Below are 26,004 nucleotides of genomic sequence, written 5' to 3' on the forward strand. Positions count from 1 at the left end.
CATGCATGTGCACTGGCCCTCACGCTCACACTCATGCATGTGCACTGGCCCTCACGCTCACACTCATGCATGTGCACTGGCCCTCACGCTCACACAAGGGAAAACATTATCTGACTCTGACACTTGTTCTCTCCTACAAGTTCTTGCTATAAGCTATAGAAATCCACATATACATGTGATATTGATAGATATATATACGTATACATAATACACAATGTGTGTGTGTGTCACAGATAGGTCTCAATCCACCACCAGTGTGGACAAGGCATACAATTTTCATCCTAGAACTGATGAAAGTTCCATAATGCAGGAGAAACAACTGTCTTACCTATCGAGTCCAAATTCTCAAAACTCTCCAATGGGGCTTCTCTGCTGAGGGTCTTCTGAGCAGGGTGCAGACTCACACACTCCTCTTGAGAAAAATACACATCCAGATCTTCAAAAAGCAGTGGTCCCTGAAACAGGAAAGCACTGTTGTTGTATAAAAAGCTAGCAGGTCCGTTGAGTGTCTTGGAAGGCCGAAAAGAGCTAAACCCCTTCGCATTCTAAGGAGAAAAGGCTTGGTGTAAAATATTCCTCCCTGGGGGAACTCTATGGCTTGAATAGGGTGGGGGAGAGAGCATAAACTTAAATTTTCAAACAGTGGTGTGAGAATCAAGAAGTACACCGTGAGAATGTAGTCTTTCCTGAAAAGATAAGTGAACAATTCTTGGGGAGAGAAATTATTTCGGATTCTCTAAGAAGGGAGGGGAAAGAGAATCCTGAGAAATAGTTTTTAGGAGTTTCTTATCATTCTTTGCTAATCTGTGTTTCTTTTCATCAATGATTGCTCAGCTCCCCCCACACACACACACACATCACGACCACCACCACTTAAAGCTCTAGTTCTCTCCTAAGTTTACTGTTGCTGTAAACCCATAGAGCTTTTGGTGTGATTAAAATTCACCTGGGCTTTAATTATCATTATTCAACAGGTGTGAAGCCCAGGAATCTGCCATTTGGAGACGCATTTCAGCAAGATAACTTTGAGAAATTGTTATAGACCCCCTGCTAGGGCTCTCCTCCACCTGATGATTCTGAAATGAGGAAGTCGGTAAGCCAAGGAACGTAAGACAGCTTGGTCAAAGCCTCAGGACCAGCGCGTCTAACCCTGCCGCCAGGTCAGGACACCTGTAGGAAAACAGCGACATAATTCACCTGCTCATCGGATGTGGGGAGCGTGGACGCCATCTGGGGAAACGAAGGGCTCCTTAAGTCCCCACGTCTGGACAACACTTCGAGTGGAGAGTCTCCGGCTCCGCTGCCAGGCCTTTCCACTTCGCCCTCAAGCTCCTTTGAGAATCTGAGCTGACCGCTTCTTTCTCCAAAACAGCTCTGAAACAGCCACACTCACCGACAACCTCGCCCAACCCGGCAGAAGCAGCGTGAAGCCACGCCCAGCCGAGACGCGACAAAGGAGGCGGAGGCCACCACAACACTCCCACGCTCCCATGCTCCCCACGCAGTAGCTGCAGGGAAACCGCCGGAAGCGACGCCCCCCCCCCAGCCATCCTGCATCCTGATTGGCCAGCGTACTCCCGAGGCGGCGGTCCCTCCTTAATGGGCCAATTGAGCAGCTTCCCGAGGACCTGAATCGCACCTGGCAACAGAGAGATTAGTTATTCCTGAGCTTCTACAAGCCGCCGTTTCCGGTTCCTCTGGCTGGGTCTCGGTGGTGAGTGCCCCGCCTGTTGATAGGTTCAGTCGGAGCAGTAGAATGGTCCCTGAGGGACACGGTGATTCCGAAAGCAGAGACAGGACCACTCTGGAGTCGATCGCGGAAGGCGGGAACACACAGACTCTGGGGAGCCTGAGCTTTCTGTCGGAGGGGGTGAGGCAAATGAGAGGCCCCGAGATCCAGGCTTAGCTTGGGCCCAAGCCCAGTGTCTCAGATGGATTGTGGGGCTACGGTGTGTAAGAGGTTATCTTTGGGCAATCACAAGTTCAGGCCAGGTTTGCCTGGTTGCTTGTGTCCCTTCCCAAAGTATTCTAGGGACATGAAGCATTGTGCCCGACAGGTGTAGTCCAACCGAATGATTGGGACCCATAGCGGACATCGAGCGGGAATAGATCGCTGATCTCCTTCGCAGGATGTCTGGACCTGCCCTAATGGCAAATGTTCTTGTAACCAACATTGAGCAGCGAATTGAAGATTCAAAATCATAAAGTCGAGCTCTTTCTAGAACTGTCACTAATTAGATGATCGTGCCAATTGCCCCCCTCCCCCTTTGGTACTGAGGGTGAAACTACGGTTTCACGCATAGTAGACTTTCTACCACTGAGCTCAGACCCCTATCCTTGTTTTGAACTTTATTTTGAAATGAGGTTGACCCAAGCTAACTCTGAACTCACTGTATAGCCCCAGCAGACCTGCACTTCAGGTCTTGCCTCAGTACCCCTTAGTAGCTAGACCCACACCCACCTCTGGACACCTTTTAACCTTGCTTTCCTCAGCTGCAAAGAGCCCATAGTGCCTCTCTTTGATAATACAGAGGGTAATTTAAAATATTATAAGATGTTAAGTGAAAAGATTTGCCAGTTTATGAGAAAGAGTTTGGGGGTCAACAAACAAGGTTAGTACCTTGAAAATTCCAAATAAACCCCAGGTCTCTTATCTCTTTCGTTAGAGATGGTGTCTTACTCTATGCCCTTGGCTGCTCCAGAACTTGCTCTGTAGACCAGCCTGACTTCCGACATCGAACACATCCATTTGCTTCTGCCACCCAAGTGCTGGGATTAGAGATGAGGCCACCCCACCCGGTGCCAACATAATCTGTTATGCTAATGTCAGGTTACTCAGGGATTGGCTGCATGGTTATTAAAACATTTGAGGTGAAGAGTAGTGGGATCTGACAGAATGTCAGGATAGTTTCAACTGCCAATAACAGAATCTAAGGAAACAATTAAAAAGGAGAGCAGTTGTGTTCATTCTGGGGCTTGGTGGCAGCACACAGGCCCCAGTGTTTCCTATTAAATATGTTGATAATGCCAATGGAACACAGCTACTGCATGCTAGCTTTTTTTTTGTTTAATGGACCCATCCCAAGTTTTTCAAGAATAAAGATTCATTAGGGTTTGGCCTATCACTCTCAATGCAGTGCTCTGTCACTGGGAGAAGAGTCTGACACACTCTAGCCATCTAACTACAAAGTAAAAACTCTGGGTAAAGGAAAAATGCAAGTAGAAAGTCAGTAACATTCTCACAAGGACAAGCTATCCGTTGTTATCTAAGTTGTCTGGGAATGATCACTAAAGAGGCTGCCTAAAGATCCCAGGGTAAAAAACCCAAATGCTTCACTGACAGATGAAAAAAATGAGAACAAACTTCCCTACAGACCTAGACCACTTCAAAATACTGAAGAAGAGCGGTATGTAATCCTACAGCAAAGGCATGTTCATCTCATCTTGATACAACTCGTGATCACTTTCTCTTGTTTTGTGCTTGCCATTTTTTTCATAGATGTCTCATTTGAACTAAGAATCTTCTGATAGAGATGTATGGTTCTGTACTTTGAACCCTGTTTCAGTTATTACGAAAAGATGAGCCAATTCCAGTGTCCAGAACCTAAGCCTAGAGTAACACTTAGTATCTAACCAGAGAAGAAGTTAGCCCTGAGGTGGGTGGAGTCAGCATTCCCTCACCTCTTGTAGTCGTTAGTCGTTAACTACCAAGCCAAACAAGTGGACTAAGAAATAAGAAACATGAAAGCTTGAGCTTTTGTGGTCCCTAGCACCAAGTACGTGGTAGTGAAGCACGCCCTCTGCTGACTGGAGCGTTCCAGACAGAGGTGGAGATAGAAAATCTAAGAGCTCAAGGTCAGCCTCAATTCCATAGTTTGAGGACAGCCTGGAGCTACCATGAAATGTGTCTAAAATCAACACAAACATTACTTGTTGACACTTTTCACACCACTTCCTGACATTTGTAGCACAGTTTATTATTGTCTATTTTCTACCACCATCTTTGTCTCGTTTGTATTAACTGAATATATAAATCATTTTCTCCTTTCCCCATTATCAATTATGTTTCCTTTTTGAACCTTTTCCTGGCTACCTAATATATGCAGTTTAAATTAATCCAAATCTACTTCCTATGACACTGTATTTCCCTTGAGATGTCCAAAACATTGTAATAGCAAAACACTCTCATTCTACTGAGCTTGTACTATAAATGGAGGAATTTTCTCTATTAATATATGATTATATTGTTTGTTAATGTATTAAGTAACTCTGACATAAACATAAACCCAAGCCTATTTCTGAAACAAAAAACATTTAAATATCCTTCCATGTACATACATAAACACTTACACAGACACAAAAGCTAAAAAAGTCCATGATTTGCAAGATTTTTCCATTTTCACCTTTAACCTATCAATGGCGGTAAAGTAGTAAAATCTATGTGAATGGAAGCTTTCTCTCTAGTCAGGTGTCTTTGTGAAGATCTGATGATATTAATCAAGGATAGATAGATATATGTATTGTCTTTTTGAGACAGGGTTTCTCTGTGTAGCCCTGGCTGTACTGGAACTCACTCTGTAGACCAGGCTGGCCTCAAACTCAGAAATCCGCCTGCCTCTGCCTCCCGAGTGCTGGGATCAAAGGCGTGCGCCACCACTACCCGGCCAAGGTTATATTTTTATTACATATAAATTATGTATTAATATAGTATTTATATTGTATATAAATATATGTTGTATAATATAGAATTAATATAGAATATATAAAATATGTTTATATTAATAAGATGTTATAGAATTAAAATAACTTAAGACTGGTGTGGTCTGGTGTAGTGGTTCTGGCCTTTAATCCCAGCACTCAAGAGGTAGAGACAGGCAGATATCTGTGAATTCAAGGCCAACCTGGTTTTGATACTGAGTTCCAGGCTAGTCAGTGCTGCATAGTGAAATACATCAAAAAGAGAGATAGAGACCAGTGTCATGGTGTAGACCCCCAATCCCTGCATTCGGAAGGTTGAAGCAGCAGGATAAGTTTGAGGCAAACCACACATAGCAAGAGCAAATCTCTCTCTCCCTGTCCTTCAAAACGCACATACAGTTTTTCAATTATAAAAGTAGTTCATGTGAGCCAGGCATGGTGCCACATACCTTTAATCCCAGCACTTGAGAGGCAGAAGCAGATGGAGCTCTGAGTGTGAGGTCAGCCTGGTCTACAAAGGACCAGGACCAGGACAGACAAGGCACAGAAAAATCCTGTCTCAAAAAACAACCAAATAAACAAATAGTCTATGTGTTAATTTTTAAATTGTCATTACTGAAAAGATAGAGGGCGTTTTAAAGACTCGGAAGTTAGTAGGTATACTCTTTGTTATAAGTGTCTGACTATTCTAGTGACTCTGAACATAAAGAAATAAGCAAGTGTTTATATTTAGTGTGTGCATCATCTCTTGTCCCATTGCCAGGCCCAGTCTCAATGTTAATAGAGAACCAGGCCCTCCATGGCCCCTAACATTCTGACACTGGATACTCTGTGGTCACATGCTTAACTTAGTCTTAGACCTGTGTTGGTCCTGACTCTGAAGTCGTGTGATCGACGGCGATCCATCTTATGTGTATGAATGTTTTTCCTGCATGTATGTCTGTACACTACATGCATGCCTGGTGTTCAAGGAGGTCAGGCAAGAGTGTCATATCCCCCAATGGAGTTACGGGTAGTTGTGAACCACCATGAGGGTGCTGGGAGCAGCATGGGTCCTCGAGAAGAGCAACAGGTGTCCTGTACTGCTGAGCCATCTCCTGAGCCCTACCTGTGTTAGTTCATAATAGAAAAAGTTCTTTGGATTTTAGAAGTAAAATGTGTGGCTCCTGCTTTTCCTGGATTGGATGTGTGTGTACATGGTCATGAATATGCTCATGTGTCCATGAATGCACATGCCTTTGGGGGCCAGAGGATAGTTTTAAGATGGTCTTTTACTGGCTGGGACTCACAAATTAGGCTAGACTGGCCAATCAGGGATGCCCAGGGAATCCTGCCTTTACCTCCCTACTAGGTGACAAGTGCCTAACATTTTCATATGGGTTCAGGGATTGAACTCATGCCATGCTTACAAACAGTGTACTGAGCTGTTTTCCCAGACCTGTCCTGGTTTTGATCCATGCAAAAAAATAATAAAGCCTTTGGAAACACATGCCTGGATAATCTCCCCTCTCATGACTGTCTCATGGAGCCATTCTTCTCCTGAGGACTCCCAAGGCAGAAGCAGATGTTGGGCAATGAGTGCTGCTGTGCTCACTATGAAGAGGCTTATTTTTAAAGGTTGTATTTTTAAAAACAAGATCCTGGAGAAGATGTGTTCAGATGTCATTGTGGAAAGGCTAGTTTTGGAAACTGAGTTTGTATCCAGGTATGTCAGGAAAATTGTGATTCAAGTAAAGGACTTGTTTCCATTGAGGGATCACATGTCGTCACGCTTTTGTCCTTGACAGTGGGCATACTGTAAAGGTCTTAGGTGGGTGTTTCACTGAAAAGTTAAGGACACCTTTCAGGGTTGTTGAAAAATATAAAAGAATATATTTGAAGGATTCCCACAGTATTTAACATGACAAATATATATTCTCTCATACTCAGTTCTACAAATTCTGTTTCCACAATAATCACACAACACACATAAACACACACAGTGTAATATCACGTATCTCCAAAGCAGTGTGTGTTCTGAATCCACAGTGCCTTGTTCTCCATAAATGAAGAAAAGAATTGAACTTCAAAGCTTGACTCTTGTACTGTGTGTGTGTGTGTGTGTGTGTGTGTGTGTGTGTGTGTGTTCGACTACCTGTGCATGTGGAGGACAGCTTCAGATGTCACTGCTCAAGTGCTGTCCACATTTTGGTTTGGTCTGGTTTTTTAAGACAGGATCTGTCACTGGCCTAGAACTCGTAGCTCGTTAGCTCGCTGGCTGGCTGTTGAGTCAGACTCCTTTTCCCTGCATCTCCAGTGCTGGTTATTATAGGCACACCACACCTGGTGGTTTTCTTGTTGGTTTTATATGGGTTCTAAGGATCAAATGCGGGTTCTGCTTGCACAGCAAGTACTTTATGCATTAGGTCATTTCCCCAGCCCCACTTTGTTTTTGAAACAGGGCCTCAGGGTCCTCCAGGCTAGGCTAGAACATGTTATTAAACTGGAGCCTGGCCTCAAATTCCTGATTTCTCTGTCTCAGAAGTCCTGGGGATTACAGGCATGTGTGTCACCCCAGTCAAGTACACACTTGGATTTTATTTCTGATGAGAGTGTTTCACCATGAGAATAAAATCCCTAAAGAGATACCAGGAAACTGGTAACTGATTTTCTGAGACGTCTAGGACTAGAATCAACCAGGAAAGATTTCCCCTGGGCATCCTTTCATTCTGTCTAAAGTGTCTGCCACAGACATGCTATCCTTCTTTTTAAAAAATGGTTTCATGCCAGAAAATCACTTTTTTTTTTTTAGATTTATTTATTTATTGTATATAAGTACACTGTAGCTGTCTTCAGACATACCAGAAGAGGGCATCAGATATCATTACAGATGGTTGTGAGCCACCATGTGGTTGCTGGGATTTGAACTCTGGACCTCTGGAAGAGCAGTCAGTGCTCTTAACCGCTGAGCCATCTCTCCAGCCCCCAGAAAATCACTTTTTGTGAAGTCAGACTCAAAACATCTTGGGCACATTTGTAAAAATCATGTAAAGTTTAAATGTAGATGGTTCTTTTAAATTAAAACAAAAAACAAAACCAAAAATGGAGCAGGGCCTGTTAGCAACTATCTGTACAATACAAGTACTAGGGAGGTAGAGGCAGGAAGATCAGGCATTCAGAGCCAGCCGCAGCTAGATGACATGTTTAAGGCTAGCCTGGGTTGCATGAGACGCTGTCTCAAGAAGAAATTGGGAGAAAAAAAAAAAAAAAAAAAAAAACCAAAAGCAGAAAGCATATGGTGCTCTCTGCCTCAGTTGCTCAGGCAGGGCACTGGCCATGCGCACTGCTATAACAGGTGGTCTTCTCACTCTTGGAATGAGAGAGCACCAGTAAAACCTTGCTGGCAGGCAAATGGGTTGGTTTCCAAAGTTAAAATGTGCTTAATTAAAACAAATTTTAACTGACATTCTAGGAACTTTTCCTAAAGAAACTTCCCCAATTTAGTATTCCTCCACATAACAACATCCTTTCAATGATAGATCATTACCCATTTAGTAGAAACCATATCTCAACTTTTGATCTTTTTAAGGTACAATACTTTGCTGAGGTGTGGGGTACTGTCAACCATTTGAGCAGAATAATCATCCAGCACTCTACAGTGCACTCTTGCCTGGATTGCTTGCATATAGGTAGTCAAGAGGTTACATGAGATGCTGATATTCTCTTTTAACCCAGGCTTTGTCTTAGACATTTTCTTGCCAAACCAGAGACTTATATAAGTGTTCTAAGCATATTAAATTAGGCAAAGCAATGATGTTTGGTAGGTTAAATGTAATAAATTCAATGTTTAGGAGATTCCATGTAACACAAGCTAGCCTCAAATTCATTATGTAGCTAAGGAATACCTTAAATTCCTGATCCTTCTACTTCCAATTCCCAAAGTGTTGGGAGTATGGACATGTACCACTATGTCCAACTTTTATGTCCAATGTATTGTGTGTGTGTGTGTTGTGTGTGTGTGTGTGTGTGCGCTCACGTGCACACACTCAAGCACTTGTGCAAATATACATATTATTATGTACATGCTGTGGAGGCTAGAAATCCAGTCATTGACTTATTTTGGTTTGGGTTTGAGACAGGGTCTCTCACTGAACACTTGTCACTTTGGCTAAGCTGTCTGCCTGTCTTGGAACCCCCCACACTACACACGTGTATGTGGGTGCCGAGAATCTGCAAGGTCTTCATCCTTACACAGCAAATATTTTACTGACTGAGCCTTCTCTCCAGCCCTTAATGCATTTATGGCTGTATTAGTCAGGGTTCTCTAGAGTCACAGAACTTATGGATAGTCTCTATATAGTAAAGGAATTTATTGATGACTTACAGTCTGCAGTCCAATTCCCAACAATGGTTCAGTAGTAGCTGTGAATGGAAGTCCAAGGATCTAGCAGTTACTCTGTCCCACGTGGCAAGCAGGCGAAGGAGCGATCGTGAAACTCCCTTCTTCCAATGTCCTTATATGGTCTCCAGCAGAAGGTGTAGCCCAGATTAAAGGTCAGAAACTTCTATCTCCCAGCCTCCAGATTAGGGTCACTGGTGAGCCTTCCAATTCTGGATTGTAGTTCATTCCAAATATATATATAGTCAAGTTGACAACCAGGAATAGCCACTACAATGGCCCATGATATTTTTAATCTTATGGTAGATTTAGCAGGGCATAAGCCTCATTGTGAATGGAACAACCTCTGTGAACAAAGTGTGTCTTCTAACTTGCAGTATTCCTCATCAATGCCTAAATATTGTTAGAATAACATGATACCAGTCTCTGTTCTTTTTCCCCAAACCATCTACCTACTGCCTTCCTCAAACAGATCAGAGGTAAGGCCATGGGCTGGTGCCTTCCAGACAGTGGGTGCTTAGTATCACTTAGGGTTGGAGTTAGGGAGCGGTACTAGACTTTGTTCTCCTACAGGCCAGATAGAGCAGGAAGACCATGAAGAAGTAGACCGGGGGAATGTTAACATGCCTCATTCCTGGGGGGATCCTGACTTTGGAGATTCTTAGGACTTCAGAGAAGAAGTAAAGTGCCTGGCATGTTGTTGAAAGCTTACTGCTGACTCTGGGTCAGAGAAGCCTGATTACATCCTTGTCTCCATGGCTAGGAAACTGCTGGAAGCTGAGGCAGAATTAAAGGTTTCTCTTTGAGGGCCATGCTTGGCAGCTTGGTTTCTCCAGCTTGCCAGCTTGCCAGCTTGCCCCCACTGCAGTACCTTTAGCAATCTGTTTGACCAAAAGTCAGAAGGTAAAAGGGGCCATGAGTAAGCCAGAGGAAGACAATTCATATGCCTGGCAACGTACTTAGGAGCCAAAGGGGAAAGAAGCAGAACTCAGCACTGTGGCTCCAGATGAAACAAACCAAAGGGGAGAGGGGGCTGCTTTGTTCAAGCAAACTTAATTCAGTAGCTTGAGGCAGATAATGAGTGGTCATTACAAAGCTATAGCCTTTAAGTAAAGTGAAGGAAACATGATAAAATACATCAAATGATAATGAAACTAGGAGGCAGAAAAGAGTCTTAGATGCTTAGTACTGCACCGTGCTGATTCAGACCAGGCTCAGTGACCAGAAGATGCCTGTCCCCCAACCCTGTCCTGTTTGGGCTAGAGTTAGCTGAACTCAACAGTGTGTCAGAGCAGAGCAGGGTGACATTAATGGAATAACCCTTGTAGGGATGACTTTGGAACCAAGGCTCTTTGTTTTGTCTTTTAGGGGTCAGCTACCTCTACTGTCACTGTAATATCACAGTGCTGACCTTGCTCTGAGGACAAGTTAGATTTGCTTAATTAATGCACAGGAAGCTCCAGGAACATAGCAACCGTTTCATTTGTATTTAAGATGGTGGTTGTAGGGCCAAGAGAAGGCCTAGTGAATCAAACACTTGCTGCAAAGTGTGAAGAGTGGAGCTCACATAAAGGCTGGGCAGACGTGGTGGTCTCCTGTAATCCCAGCACATGGGAAGCAGAGACAGGGAATCCCTGTGGCAAGCCAGCTAGGTGGCTCAGTTAGGATTGGGGAAGTCAGCTTCACTAAAGAACATGGAGAGCCATCAAGAAAGACATCTGACATCAACTCTGAGCCTACACACGTGCACATGCACCTGCACACATGTGTACCCGTACAAACTTGGGCCCGCATGCACACGAGACAGGATCTCATCAGGCAGTTCTGAATTCTTCAAATCCGTGTACCAAGGCTTTGCCAGGTTCTTTTAGAACCCTGGGAATGTCTACTTTGTCATCACCCAGAATGTGCCTCTCAATCTTTACTGTCCTTTCCATTCACTTGGGATCCTGTTGGATGTTGTTCTGAGTTAAATGCTAATTCTGACTGAGAGTCTGACAAGCCCCAAGGGGATGCTGATGCTGAACCCCAGCTCATATGATAGAATGAGGATGCAGGTCGGGGTTGGCCTCTCCTCTGTCACTGAATAGGTTTATCGCTATGTTGCAGCATGTAGATGCAGGGGAATGGAAAACAAGCTATTTTCTTTTCATAGCCTCACCTTTTTACTTTGAAGTTTCAAATCTGAACATTTGGATAATGGAAAATACACTTAACATAGTTTTCTCGTTGATGTGTTAGCAATGTTATTTCAAGGCTGTGTCACAAGTTGCACTTATCACATGCCCTCTTGCTTCAGCCTCTCCTGTGCCAACACACCAAGACCAATCTGCATTAAGTTTAGTTAGAAATAATTTCAGTAATGACACACAAAGTATAATTGTATTGAATGCTCAAAATGCCTGAATGGGTCTAACCCTGCTTCTCACAGCTGCTTACATACAGTAGCACAAATAAATACATTAGTCTAGAGTTGTAAATTATATAACAGTTTTCATTTTGTCACAGTGATTTTCCATTCCACCTTAAAAATTAACAACTAGGGCTGGGGAGATGGCTCAGTGATTAAGAGCACTGACTGCTCTTCCAGAGGTCCTGAGTTCAAGTTCCAGCAACCACAAAGTGGATCACAACCATCTGTAATGGGATCTGATACACTCTTCTGGCATGTCTGAAGACAGCTACAGTGTACGGGTATAAATAAAAATAATATTTTAAAAATTAACAACTAATACTGACATAAAAGGAAAATATAAATAACGGTTGCTCTACATAGATTCTGCTAGCCATATATATCATACTTAACAGGCAAGACGGTTAGCTATTTATGGTTGGTTTGTATCTATCCGGGGATGGAACCCAGCCAGCCCAGTATACAAGGCTGGCAGCCTTCTACCATTTAGTGACATATGAAACCAAAAAATTCTAAAATTGAGGTACACCTTACTTTCCAAGATGTTTAAAGACTATGGCTTTTTATGTTTCTAAGATAGTGATGTTTTACACAGTTTGAAACACAAAAATGTATTGATGTGCCTCGGACCGGCCTCAGTCAGCCTCCCTCAATCCGAGGAAAAAAATTTCGGGGTTCCCGTTGCAGGCGGGCATGGAGTTGGGACGAAAAAGGTGACAAACGGACACAGACACAAGGGAGTGCTGTATCTGGATGTAATTTGTCAAATTGAGCACCAGTCTTATATTACAGACGAAAAACAAGAAGGCTAGGCGAATACATTTGCCAAGGTACATTGGTTCTTACACAAAACAAAGAAAATGCATACATAAAAAGATAATGGGAGCCAGGCCTTGTTTACAACTGAGAATAGAAACAACCCTTATTTAAGATCAGCTAAACACAGGAGCCAGGTGAATGCTCTGATGCAATGCTAGCCTATTGTTAAACCCACCACTGGGGTCCTTTAGTAAATACCTGATTATGGTATTCCCCTGGGCCTAGTGAAAAACATGCACCAGGGAAATTCGTTCTACTAACCCTTTCATGAATAATACTACAACCCACTTATTTCCTATGCCATTGTATATTCCTGTGTATGGGTGTGACTCGGCTATTGTTCTAAGTAATTACTAAGTAGACTAGCCCTGAGCTTTTCTAGCTCTATTCAAGTACATTGTAATGCCTGACTATTTTCAGTCTCTACTATAAGTAAATTTGAATGTTACTGAATAGGTAACATTCTTACTGAATTCCAAGCTTCAAGGACTATCTAGGACACTGGAACACTGGCGAAGGCTTAGCTATATGTCAAAATCAATCCATAAAGGCACTTATAATAAAACAATACTGAAAGAGAGCACACGCATCCATACACCAGCCTAACTCGGGGACAGGGTTTGAGTATACAGGCTATTGGAATGCCAAGGTTCCAGGAGGCTAAGTTTCCGTGAAACTCTTTGCCTCAGGACTGCTTCCAGGTTTCTAAACCTGTAATGCGAGTCACTACTGGAGTGGATGTAGCACCACTAATGTACATCTTGGATATTAATTTTTTTTTAGGTTGGTTGAGCCTTTGACTACATACCCTTTTAGTTATCTAAAAGCAAAGAAATAAACTGTTGGTCAGCAAGCTTTTCTCTGGTTACAGGAACTGAATTATCTCTGAATTATATCTGGATATAGAACTCCCACCCCCACCCAGCCCTGAAGGCCAATGTCACTTGTCCACTGCAATGATAGCTCACGACCACCCTTCTGTGGCTTCAGCGCGAGCGCGGGGCGGTGCCTTTTGAGTCAGGGCTTCTAGCAATCACCAGCGCCGGCATCTACTAATACTAACCTCCAGCGGGGGAAGAGCAGGCCAGCGGCGCGCTTCAGGACCAGGGAGGCCTCGGGGCTCCTCTGACCAGCTTGATCGAGAAAAGGCGCGGAAACCCCGGCCCGCCGCCGCCGGTGTCCACGCATGCACGCAAGGGCAGCTGGGCGGCTCCCAGCTGTCTTGAGCTTCCGCAGCCAGTGCGGGAAGCTTCAGGAGCGGGCCCCGCCAGCGGCCAGAGGCTTGCCAGCTCCCAACATGGTGGTGGCGGCGTCAGGGAGGGCGTTGCCACATGGCGTAGCAGCCAATGATCTTCCGGGCTGCGCCGCCGGCAGCGCAGGAGAGGCGGAAGTGCCGCGGGGCCGCCTTCCCTGTCCGGGCTGCGGCCCCTGCCGGTTACATAATCTGTCGCGGGGGACCGCGCAGTCCCACGTCCGGCTTCCCGGCTCCCCCAGGATGCGCTGAGCCTTGCGACACCGTCCGCTGCCGCCGGCTCCCGTCCGAGGTGAGGCAGCCGGGGGCCTCGGCAGGTGCAAGTCGGGGCGGTGAGGAGGTCGCTGTCGCGACACCGAGGGCACTGCCCGGCCGTGGGAGGCCGGGTTTTCCGGAGAGCGCGCCCCTTACCCACCCCTGCGCGGGGTGCTTCTTAGCGCCCAGTTTGTTTCCGTGACGGCGGCGAGGGGAGCGGTGGGGCGTCGGGAATTGGCCTTTCTGGGGACCCTCAGCCAGTAATTGCAGGAATTGGGAGATGGAAAGGCGGCATCCTCTGGTTTTGCTGGAGGTGAAGGGTCTGGTCGACTCTTCTAGCTCCAGCCTCCCTTAAGGGACTTGTTGCGCTGGGGGTAATTGTCGACCTTTTGCACGCGTGAAAACCGAGGACCCTGCTTTAGGTCTGTCGCCTCTTTTCATTCCAGCAGTACTTTTGGTATTCCGGCACATGGGAGCTAAGCTGACCCTCCATAATCGCCTCTGGCTTATTTCTTCTGAATTGGAAAAAACACTTGCCAAGGAGAAAAGGGGATCTATGACCAGTGCTGTTGTCTTGGGCTGGGGCTGTGGGCCTTTCCTGAACCTCCAGCAAATGCCTGCCTGCCTGCCTTGCTGGTGTCAAAACCCAAGGCTTGGGGAGCCAGGCTGCAATAAACATAAACTTTGGCTCCTTTATTGATCTCTTAACTCTGCCAAGTCCCAGAGCCATGTGCTTTTGGGTCATTCTTGTCACCCTTTGGTCTTGAAAGAAGAGACTAACAGCCTAACAGTGTGGCTCCTGTGGTGTCTGGAGTGCTAATTAAGAAAGTTGCCAAAGAGCTTTTCCTTTTTCAAAGTACTAGAAACATAAAGTCCCTGAATTAGTCTTGGCTTGTCTGCTGGCTTGTGTGACCCAGCAGGCAAAGTCATGTTACTCCCGAAATCATCTATGCAAAGACTTGAGTCCACAAAACCATGTGACATGGAGGAGAGTTTTAGAAGGCCTGTGACCTTGTTACCAGGCGAAATGTCAGGAAGAGGAAGGTCTGGGACAAAAACAGCAAAACAGCATATAAGTACACACAGAGAGAGAGATGCACCCACCGGTGAACTGTGAGTTAGTACAATGTGATTAAAAACTAGAGGATGCCAAAGGGCCATCGTGCCAAAGTAGCACACTGCTCATGGCAGGGAGCGTAAGTCTACACACCTCCTTTTAGGGTTTTTGTATACAGGAATAATATGCCAGATATAAGCACCCTGAGAGTGAGGTTTGCATTGGCTCTTTAAACAGATTGTAGTTTGCTAGATTTTCATCTTACAGACCTAGACAACCCCCACATCAGGCTTCCTGGGCTGGGTTTCCATGAAAATTGTTACAGCTTGTCACAGAATTAAGTCTGGTCTGGTGTCAGCACACCAGCGCCAGCATAAAACATACAATTTCGGGTTGTTGGTTTTTTAAGTCTTGATGTATCTTGTCCTTACTATCTTTATCCTCTTTCAGTTGTAACTTGAAGAGATTTTGTCAGTGTTTATTTAACCACACCCACACACCAGTGTGGAGAGTATCTTTAGATTTGACTTGTCCAAGTTGCATAGCAACAACAAGCTTCTGACCAGAATGGAAGATTTCTGGATGTCAGATCTGAGGGATTAAAGATAGTCCTGAACCAAGACCAAAGGTTATCTATAACCAAGGAGTGCTTGAGAGGAGAGATTGTGGTGCCTCAGCATGCCTCTTAGTGCAGTGTGCATAGAGTCCTGCATTGACGGCACAGGGAACAGACAGATGAAGACAGGGGTTGTTAGAACTTGAGTTCTAGGCCAGGCGTGGTGGCACATAACTTTAATCCCAGCACTTGGGAGGCAGAGGCAGGCAGATTTCTGAGTTCGAGGCCAGCCTGGTCTACAGAGAGAGTTCCAGGACAGCCAGGGTTACACAGAGAAACCCTGTGTCAAAAAAAAAAAAAAAAAACTTGAGTTCTAAGCAAGGAATGTCTCTTTGCTGGGCTCAAATAAGATGGAGGTTCCATGTACCTGAGTAGCTTAACCAACATGTCTTCTCAGAAGTGATGGCTCCTCTGTCTCTACATCTCTTCTCTACCGCCTCCTGGAAGGGTCTGACACCTCAGTACATCCTCTGCAGCAGGCAAGGCCAGGGTATGGACTGTTTTGGAGCAGGTTCTGCTTATGTGGTATGAAATTCTTTCAGGTAAAATGCTGGTCTGCAAAGTGGTGCTGGAAGTGATGGGTCTGGTGCAGGCCAGTTCAGACACTGAATTTGATTCAGCAAACGGTTGTAACTTTCATAACTTCAGGGCAGACTGCCTTTCCCTGTATATTATCCTGGTCTCTGGAGGCTGACTGGCTGGATGGTTGAGGGTCTGCCTGAAGCCCAGATAACTCATGCTGATAATTGGCCCATGTGTTTAAATGCTTAAGAGTTTATTCTCTTCTCTGAGCACCAGGGGGTTGCTCAGTGTTTATGGGGTGACAAGAAAAGGTATCTAACCTGGGAGCTAGTACTTCTGCAGGAAGTGGTTTAGGATCTCGAGTAATGCTGAGCAGTTAAATAGCTAGAGTATCTCAGTCCAGAGGTGGCAGGGTCATAGCAGTAACTCTAATGTAGCCACAGCTCCAAGCTGCAGTGGCTAGGAATGTGACAGCAAGTGATGGTTAACTGTTTGTCCCATGTCTCAGCTCAGACCCCTTTTCATATCTTTACCTCAGTCAGTGTCCACCTGGCCAGGAGAGACCATGCACAAAATGATGGTGAGATTCAGCCAGGTGTGCCAGTGTACACCTTGGTCCCAGGATTTGAGGAGCAGAGGCTAGTGGAGCTCTGTGAGTTTGAAACCAACCTAGTCTATGTAGTGAATTTGCGGAAGGTGGAGGCTACATAGAGAGACCTTGTCTTAGGGGCAAAAGATGAGAATCAATTATGTTACAGCATCAAGATTTTCAAATGTTTCTTCGAATTATAAGTAGACGACTACCTATTTTATCCTAAAATAGACTTGTAACATTGCCGTTTAAACCCAGCAGCCTAGGAATAGCATGGCATTTCAGGCACTGATGCTAGAGATAAATGTCAAACACAAATTCAGAATTCCAAGAGGGGGAGGTGGCTGTGAATAGAGACAAAGAACAAATAATGGAGAAAGTCCTTGTTCCCTTTGTTCCATAAGAAGATGAAAAGTTTCTGTTACTTTAAAAGACTATTTTTAGAGCATAACCATACGCACTTCTAATCCCAGCACTCAGGAGGCAGAGGCAGGAGGATTGTCACAAATCTGAAAGCAACCTGAGATATATAATGAATTTTCAAGTAAGGGAGGGCAAGGCCCAAGCAAATAAACTAGTTTTCAAAGCTCCCAGCTCGCTCGCTTGGTTGGTTGGTTGGTTGATTGATTGATTGATTGATTGATTGCTGTGGAATAGTTATTGTTACTAAAAAAAAAAAGAAAGAAAGAAAGAAAATGAAGTGATGGGACTGGAGAGATGCTTGCAGTTAAGAATGTTTGCTTTTCTTTCAGAGGGCTTGGATTTGGTTCCTAATCTACACGGGCTACTCACAACCACCTAAAACTCCAGCTCCAGGGGATCTGACACCCTCTTCTGGCCCCTATGGACACCAAGCACCCCAATAGAGAGCAAAAAAAATGCAGGCATTCACACAATAATAAATAAATCTTTACAATAAATACAGTGAAGCTGGTGTGATGCTTGTACCTATAATTCCAGCACTGTTCAAGCTCAGGCTGGAGGATCGAGCACTTGGTGCTGGGGGTAGGGGTAGAGATGTGTCTCAGTAGTTAAGAGTGCTTGCTGTTCTTGCAGAGAACCTCACTAGATGGGGGCACCCACATGCCAGTTCACACATTCATCTGTGACTCCATTTCCAGGGAATCCAATGCCCTTTTCTAGCACTGACACGGTACATGGACATACATGTTGGCAAAATACCAGCATACATAAAATAAAGATGATTCCTTTCCTTTCCTTTTTCCTTTCAAGAGTTTGATGCTGACCTGTGCTGACTAGCAGTGTGCTAGCAAAACTGCCTCAGAGAGAGGTTTTTCTCCTTTGTTCCTGAAATGGGGTTGATTTGTGCACAAAGGCTTGGAAATGGGTGGGTGATTTTAAGTACTGAAAGGGCTTCTTTTCTGGAAAATGTTAATGCCATAGGGTTTCTGCTATTCCCTTGGTGTTCGCAGAGTGCTGTGGAGTGCTGCTCACACTTAGGTGTCTTTGAAAGATGCCTGGGAACTGCAGTTGTAACCTGTCCATAAGTGACTCACCCCATGGTCTTGCTGCTGCACCCCAGAGTTTTAGATTCCTTGGCTTATCCCCTAGCCTCTGCTGAAGTGTGTACAAACACTGCTCTGCCTAGCCAGTGGGTACAGTCTGGGCACCCGTACAGCCCATCAGTGGCTTACCAGGCCAACCTTTCCTCATGTAAAGTCATTTCCCTCATAGGACCCGGAAGAGAATAGTAACAGTTATGTGGAGATGGGATGAGTGCAGGATTTTAAATTTCTGCCTCCTGTTGTATTTTTTCTTTGCTTTTAAAAGAGTATTTTATTTTATGTGTATGCGTGTATGTCTGTGTATCACGTTTGCAGTACCAGCAGAGGGCAGAAGAGGGCATCAAATCCCCTGGAACTGGAATTAAGGGTGGTTTTGAGCTAGTGTGTGGATGCTGGGAACTGAACCTGGGTCCTCTGGAAGAGCAGTCAGTGTTCCTAACCACTGAACCAGCTCTCCAGCCCCTACCCTTGCTTTCTTTTGTCTTTTGCAGTGGTAGGGATGGAACCAGGGTCTTGTGCAGCACACCAGGCGAGTGCTTCAGCAGTGAGCAGCATCTGCAACCCATGCATCTTCACGCCTCTCTTTCTAAATATAGACAGTTTTATTTGCTTTTATGAAATGGTTACCTTAAGACTTACAAAGTTTTTAATTTTGCATTTTGTAAACTTTCCTTGTCATTATTAGTTAAAACAACCTGTGAGATTATTTTAGTACAAAATGTGTTAGGAATTTTTATACATGAGTCTTTATTTTTAATAATAAAATAAGCCAAGCTCATTGCAGAAGGTTCAAACAATATGCAAGCTAGTTGTGGAGAACATAAACACCTGCCATAGTTATTGAGGAGAATTCAGACAGGAGTGATTCTGTTCAGTGACAGTCGCCTACTGCTGTGCAGTGGAGGGGATACCTGTGGGGCCTGAGGCCTGGCTTTGATCCTGAGTGCCAAAAAGGTGACTTCATGATCAGGTGGATATTTATACGAAATTTTACGCTTCCATAGTTTTTTTTTTTTAATTTCTAATTTCTGGAGAAATGTAAATGGAAGCAATATAAAGATAAAACACCTTTTAAAAGCAATCCCCATTAAGAATGGAAAGGTTGGTGAGGGAGGAGGGCAGGTCTGCCACAGGGAGGGTACAGGTGAGATGCTGAAACCAAATCTCTCTGTCCCTGAGAGCTCTCCCTTGAACTGGGTAGCCTGGTTTCTTTCCTTCTTGGGTCCTCTACGGCTGCAGACCCTCTGGGTCTCTGGGTGCAGATGGGCAAGGAGTCGGCGGGTGACAGACAGACCAACACGGGAGATTGTATAGAATCTGAATGTATTATCACAAAGTGAACACCAGTCTTATATTGTACAGAAAATAAAAGGGGTAGGAAGTCACAGAAGGCAAAGTACATTTAAGTTGCCTGACACAAAACAAAGGAATGACTTCAAAAGGAGTTACAGGAACCAGGTAAATGTTTACAGTAAAGATAAAGCAGTCCTGCCTAGGGTCAGCTTAGTGACAGGCAAGGATTTCACACTCTAGTGTTATACCTTTGAGCCTTGTGAAGGCTAGCACCAGGGGGTTCTGCTCTTAGCAGAATGCCCCCTATTTCCTAGGCCTTGCTAGATTCTTATATGAGTGTAACTTTTAAGTATCTGGAGAATCTCCATTTGTCAGAAGAATTCACCAACTTGCTTCTAATATGCAATGTACTTCATTCAGCCTGTACTGAAGATTTCTATCTCAGTGGGATTCCCTGACTCTCCCTGGCTCTATTTTGGTATTCCCTTGTTTGGGTGAGATTTGTTACTGTCTTTAGTAAATACTTTGCAGACCAGCTCTGAGCTACTGGCTCCGTCTTTTGTAATGCTTAATTACTTACTGAATAGGTAATCTCCTTACTGCATTTCTACTGGATTCCAAGCTGGTCGGCTTCTGGAACCTTGGAACACTGGCAAGGGCTTACGTATGTCAGAATTCAATCTTAAAAGGCACTTATAATAATATAATACTAAAAGAGAGCACGTGGATCCATACACCAGACTAACTCGGGAATAGGGTATGAGTATATGGGTTAATGAGAACACCAAAACTCCAGGAGGTGAGTTTCTGTGAAACTCTTTGCCTCATAAGTGGCTTCTAGGCTTCTCAGCCTGTCAAGCAGACTTCACTGGAGGGCATGGCACTCTACCACCAGGAGGGGATCTTGTAGCTGTTCTCTGTACAGTAGCAGAAGAGTTCTTGGACTGCATGAACCCTTCAAGGAAGTCTAGCTTTGATGTTAGTGAAGTATGCCAAGCAGACATTTCCCTATCTTTTTGTTTATTTCAGACAGGGTCTTGGTAGTCCAGGCTGGTGTCAGACTTCCTATGCCACCAAGGATGGTCTTGAACTTCCACTCTGTCTCTAACCCAAGTGCTGGGCTCTTTTGTTTGAAACAGAGTGTCAGCCAAATAAGCCTTTTCTTCTCCAGATCACTTTTAGTTATAAAGTCTGATCATAGCGATAGAAAACCAACTAAGACAGGAGACTTGTCCGAAGAGCTTCAGTGACAGGATTGTAGGGCTCCATCTCTGTACTCCATCTTCTGGCCTCAGCCTTCCGCTAGGTCGCTGTGCTTTCTGTTCTTGTTCGTCCAGCCTGATAGTGACTATGAAAAGATCACAGCTGAACAGGTAGATGCTTTTTAGACCACTTCTACTGTAACTCAGCGTTTTGGTGCACTTCCAGGAGTGAGCAGGGGTGCTCAGAGAAAGGTCCTTCCTGCTATTTTTATAGTCCCTGTGATTGGGAGTTGGGGGAGCAGTGCCCTCCCCAGACTAGTTGGGAGCACTTCTCATAGTGTCTAATGTACTTTTTTCCATGGGATTCTCTAGTAGCTTGTTTAGTGTATAGAAATGGTACCACAGTGTGCTGCCCTCCTCTGACCTCTGCTCCAGCCTCCTGAACAAAGCCTGACTTTGCCACACAAATTTGAGAAATTAATGATTAAATAGGTTTATAGTATGAAATGGAGAGAATTTTTGATTCAGAGATAAAAGATTAGGTCTGGACTTGGGACTTCACCATCTGACACTGGTTTTACCTGAGATGAACATGTGGCCAAATATACAGCTTAATAAGCTAGATCTATATGAAGTTGGTGTCGGGGAAGACTGGTTTATACTATCTGATGTATTGAGGTAGGTCTGGCTATGTATCACTTCTGGTTTCAAACTCATTATTATCCTGCCGGAGCCTCTCAAGTCCTGGGCTCATGATGTTCATGACCCTGTCCAGCTTCCATATGTGTGTATGATGTTTTTGAAACATTCTCATATATTTCATGCTGGTCTCAAACTCACCCCGTAGCCAAGAATGCTTTGAACACCTGATTCTCCTGTCTTTGCCTCCTGAATGCCATGATTATAGTTAGTGTACACCAGTAAAGATTGGGCCCAGGCTTTGTACTTGATAGGCAAGAATTCTGCTGACTCAGCCATACTCTCATCCTCCATCCTGTATGGTTTTGAAAACCCTTAAGCCCTTCTTCAGTCCCTCCTCCATAACCACGTTTTGATTGCCAGTATCATCCATGCGTCTGTGCGTGCGTGCGTGGTGGTGGTGGTGGTGGTGGGCGGTGTGGGTGTGTGTGTAAATGTGTCTCAAATCATATATGCTCAATATATGGGCTCCCTTCAAAGCACAGAGACTTCGTTTTTTAGAGGAATGCTGTTTGGAAACAGAGAGGTGGGTGTTTGTTTCTTGTCACTCTGCAAATTATTCATTTTCCTACTCTGAAGTTTTGGAAGCAGACAGGCAGCCATGAAGATGGCTTCTCACCCACAGGCAGCTGCTCATTTGAACAAACAAGCTGTGAATAGTATTTGCTGCTGCCTTCACCACATGCACGTGCACGCACTCACACACATGTGCACACACATGCACATGCACACGTGCGCGCACACACACTTCAGGCCCTGAGCCCAGTTTGCTGATGTACTAGACAGTATCCTGTATCAGTCACTAGTGTGTTTCCTTTTCTCCATCTCTCCTAAAGGAAGGAGCTTAGAATTAATCTTTATTGGCTTTTCAAAACAATAAACTTTGTGTCTGTGAACTCTCACATTCTCAAGAGCCTTTGGGCTTGTGATTCCCACCTTGCACATGGGGAAGCTTTTGATAATCTTGCTCATACTTTGATTGAGGGAAGGCTTATGAAATACCTGCCTCTGCTATAGACAGAAGAGAGATGAGAAAGTATTGCAGGGAGCGGTGTGGAGTCTGAGGCGGAAGGAGGCAGTGGATAGTACTCTTACAAGCAAGGTAGAACTTAGACCCAGAGTAGGAAAGGGACGCTGGAGGAATAGAGAGGCAGATGTATGAGATGCCTCACACAGGTGTTGGTAGACTGAGATACTCTTGAAGTGAAGGGGGTGCCACACATTGTGTTTTCCGCCTGTCTGAGAGGAGCTTGCCTAGGCCAGGAGAAAGATGTGAAGCTGACCTTGTAGATGCTTCCCATGACTCTTGGAAATCATGGCTAAGAAGCTAAGGCAAGCCGCTGCCCTGAGGCCCAGGGATGCTGTGGTTAACTAGGATTGCTGTAACTCCACTACACTTCAAACAAAACAAACCTTCCCCGTTTACAGTACACACCAGGATAGCTCACTCCAAAATGTTCCAGCATGTATCTCCTGAAGAAGACCTTGACCGTGGGGCCTCTGCCTCCTCTAAGGAAACTAACAGCTGTTTCATAATAACTTCCGTATACTAGCCAGCCTGTGGTTTAGTTTCACTAATTTTTTTCGATTAATTTTTTTCATGATATAGGTTTAGGCACTACATTTGGCCTTAGGATCTCCTTGCCTCTCTTCATTTTGTTTGTTTGTCTTTTTTCTCTCATTTGGAGAGCCCAGATGTAAAAGGTTTCATGTCTATCTGTCAGATGTCACTTCCCTTATTGCTGTATGTTTAGAACCCTCTGCAACCAGAAAGTTGGGTCTAAAGGCTATGGTTAGGTCAGACCTAGTAATTTTTGGAAGAACCCCCAAAAGTTTGGGCCATATCGCTCTGGAGGCACGGACACTGGAGAAATTGGCTTGATGGTCTGGGTCTCCTTGTTTGCACAGGCTAAGTACTTTGTGTCCATGCCTTTCACCTGCCTCACAGCAGCTCTCTCCTGCAGGTCTCTTACTCTTTGAGGAGTCTTTCTAGACTTGGAGATTTCCTCTTGAGATTCCACAGTGATGACACTGAGTCTGTCAACATTTTTACTTTTACCTAGTGGTGGCCCTGTAAAAAAATCCTTCACCTCGGCCATGGGAGATTGACAGCACAGTTCCTCCCAAAAAGCTACGATAGATGTAAAGTCCTTTTCCTTTGAATTACCTGCTTCCAACTTAGAGAAAAAGAATGGCGGTTTGCCCTTTTGGTAGAGCTCAGCACTTGACTTCCCAGACCTGACCTACAAGAGTGAGTTCTAGACCAGCCTAAACAAATTAGGGAGACCTTGTCTCAAACTAAAGTGGCTGGGAGCATAGCTTGGTGGTAGTGTGTTTGCTTAAGCATGCATGAGGCCAATGGATGTGCAGCCCTCCCTTCCCCTCAAAGTCGTTAGCATCTGGTTATTTTCAGTGTCACAGAGTTTTTCTCTTGCTAGGCAGGGAGGAGAAGCAGTATGTGACTTGCCCTCTGCCAGTGCTATTTGCCACGAGTATCTGACCGTTTACTGGCTTCCACCCACCAGGCTGCTGAAGAAGGCTGCTGAGTCCAGGTCTTTCTTTGAATCACTTTGCCTCCTGCAAGTGAAGGAACAGCAGTTAGATAAAAGACCAGCCAGGCAGGAGCTGTGGTCACTCCTGGGGGAAAGCTAAAGAGTGGGATGCTGCTCCAGTGGAGAGGAGAGAGACATGGACCAGAGGCAGTCAGCTTCTCTCCATCTGCAGAGTGACGGCAAACACAAGAAGATCTCTGTCCTGGGAAGCCACAAGCCATCTCTCACCTCCTGGGTTGGTATAGAGGGACAGATAAGCAGGCCTTCAGGTGATGCTGTTTTCTCTCCCCACAGGTGTGAATGACAGAGGTGGTGCCTTCCAGCGCCCTCAGCGAGGTCAGCCTGCGCCTCCTCTGCCACGATGACATAGACACTGTGAAGCACCTGTGTGGCGACTGGTTCCCCATTGAGTGAGTGTTGGGCTCTGTGTTTCCAGTGGCTGCATGTACAGATCTATAATTCCTGAGACTGGAAGAGGCAAGACTGGGTCTGGCAGGACCATAATGGTCCAAAGTTGCTATCTAAAGTTGACCAACTAGGCAGTGACCCTCAGGCCTCTGTGTCTGCTGCTCACCTTCCTTAAGAGGGTCTATGAGAATTTTTACTTACAAAGATGTCTACGGCTGTTTGTAATCAGGAAATTGAGGAGCAACTCCAGTGTAAGAAGTTGGTTAGCTGTGTCAGGATATGTACATATAAAAATGCAGTGCTGCTACTAAGGTGGCATATGTCTGGAATACAGAATTCAGGAAGTGGAAGCAGAAAAAGGTCAGGAGTTCAAGGCCAGCCTGAGCTCTGAAGCCAGCTTAGGTAGTATGAGAGAGAGCCTGTTTTTAAAAAGGGTTGTTAGTTATCCAGGAACAAAAATCTGTTAAAGAAGTGTATTTACTGACAGAAGGTTCCTTTCCTTCCTCTTTCATTTACCCAATATGCAGTGAAAGCTGACTAGAGAGCAGTGCATTCCATATTCTGCTTTCATTTAAAAATATAAAAGAGGAGCCGGGCGTGGTGGTGCACGCCTTTAATCCCAGCACTCGGGAGGCAGAGGCAGGCGGATTTCTGAGTTCCAGGCCAGCCTGGTCTACAGAGTGAATTCCAGAACAGCCAGAGCTATAAAGAGAAACCCTGTCTCGAAAAACCAATATATATCCTCTAGATATTTTATCCTCATATATATATATATATATATATATATATATATATGTCTCGAAAAAACCAATATATATCCTCTAGATATTTTATCCTCATATATATGTGAGGATAAAATATCTAGAGGATAAAAACCTCTAAATATTGTACAAGAAGAGGAAGAATCATGCCCTTCTTGAGAACCATGGCTGATACGGCTTTAATAAAAGACAGGGTTAGCAGGAGAAGAGAATAACAAATTTATTTGACCTGGGTCTTCTGTCACGGAAGCCTTCAGATTAAGGATGGAAATACCCATGGTGAATTATGTTCATCGAAGCATGGACTGTGGTGTAGAGATAGTCAGACAAAGAGTATTCTCTTCTTCTAATGGAGTGAAGGTGGAAGACACAGTGAGGCCCATCTGCTTAGACTCCTCGTTGCCTCTGCAGCAGTTCCTCTTCCTGGCACTGGGTAGGACTCTTCTGGAGGAGAGGATTGTGTTAGTCTTGTCATTGCTATGGCCAGAATACCTGAGGGAAACAACTTAAGAATGATAAGGGTTATTTTCCACATTGTTTCAGAGGTTTCAGGACATTGTGGCAGAGAGGGTTTGAGAGGGCAGCACACAGTGGACAGGAAGTGAAGGGGAGTAGTAACAGAGAAGGCTACAAGCAAGCTCTTTCCCCTAAGGGCACTCCCTCAGTGAACCACTTCCTCCAGCCAAGCCCTACCTTTCCTGATTCTACACTTCCGGGGAACCTGCAGTTCCCAATGCAGATTGTGAAACTGTCAATGTCTTCGCAGGCACACCCAGAAATGTACTGTACTTCCCAATCTAATCAACCTGACCCTCAAGGTTAACAGTGAGTGCTATTAGATTAGATTAACAGTGAGCGCTATTAGATTAGATTAACAGTGAGTGCTATTAGATTAGATTAACAGTGAGCGCTGTTAGATTAGATTGACAGTGAGCGCTATTAGATTAGATTGACAGTGAGC

General features: G+C 44.8%; 2 protein-coding genes across 5 annotated transcripts in view; one reads left to right on the forward strand and one right to left on the reverse strand.

The window, feature by feature from the left end:
* Znf597 (zinc finger protein 597) overlaps nucleotides 1-13,433 on the reverse strand; it is a 20,423-nt gene extending 6,990 nt beyond the window's left edge. Inside the window, exons 1-3 of one of the 3 annotated variants that reach the window (XM_029470829.1) lie at nucleotides 13,372-13,433; nucleotides 1,198-1,858; nucleotides 329-455 (exon numbers count right to left, since the gene is read on the reverse strand). In XM_029470829.1, coding sequence (XP_029326689.1) covers nucleotides 329-455; nucleotides 1,198-1,230 — 160 coding nt within the window. In that variant the 5' untranslated portion in view covers nucleotides 1,231-1,858; nucleotides 13,372-13,433. Of the gene's footprint in view, nucleotides 1-328; nucleotides 456-1,197; nucleotides 2,136-13,371 lie in introns of those variants that run through there. The other 2 variants (XM_029470830.1, XM_021185204.2) reach the window with 2 other exon arrangements.
* Nucleotides 13,434-13,681: 248 nt separating this feature from the next.
* Naa60 (N(alpha)-acetyltransferase 60, NatF catalytic subunit) overlaps nucleotides 13,682-26,004 on the forward strand; it is a 21,998-nt gene continuing 9,675 nt past the window's right edge. For both annotated transcript variants that reach the window (XM_021185207.2, XM_021185208.2), the window contains exons 1-2: nucleotides 13,682-13,852; nucleotides 24,169-24,284. In XM_021185207.2, coding sequence (XP_021040866.1) covers nucleotides 24,175-24,284 — 110 coding nt within the window. In that variant the 5' untranslated portion in view covers nucleotides 13,682-13,852; nucleotides 24,169-24,174. The remainder of the gene's footprint in view (nucleotides 13,853-24,168; nucleotides 24,285-26,004) is intronic.

The sequence above is a fragment of the Mus caroli genome, chromosome 16, assembly GCF_900094665.2.
Source record: "Mus caroli chromosome 16, CAROLI_EIJ_v1.1, whole genome shotgun sequence".
NCBI lineage: Eukaryota > Metazoa > Chordata > Mammalia > Rodentia > Muridae > Mus > Mus caroli.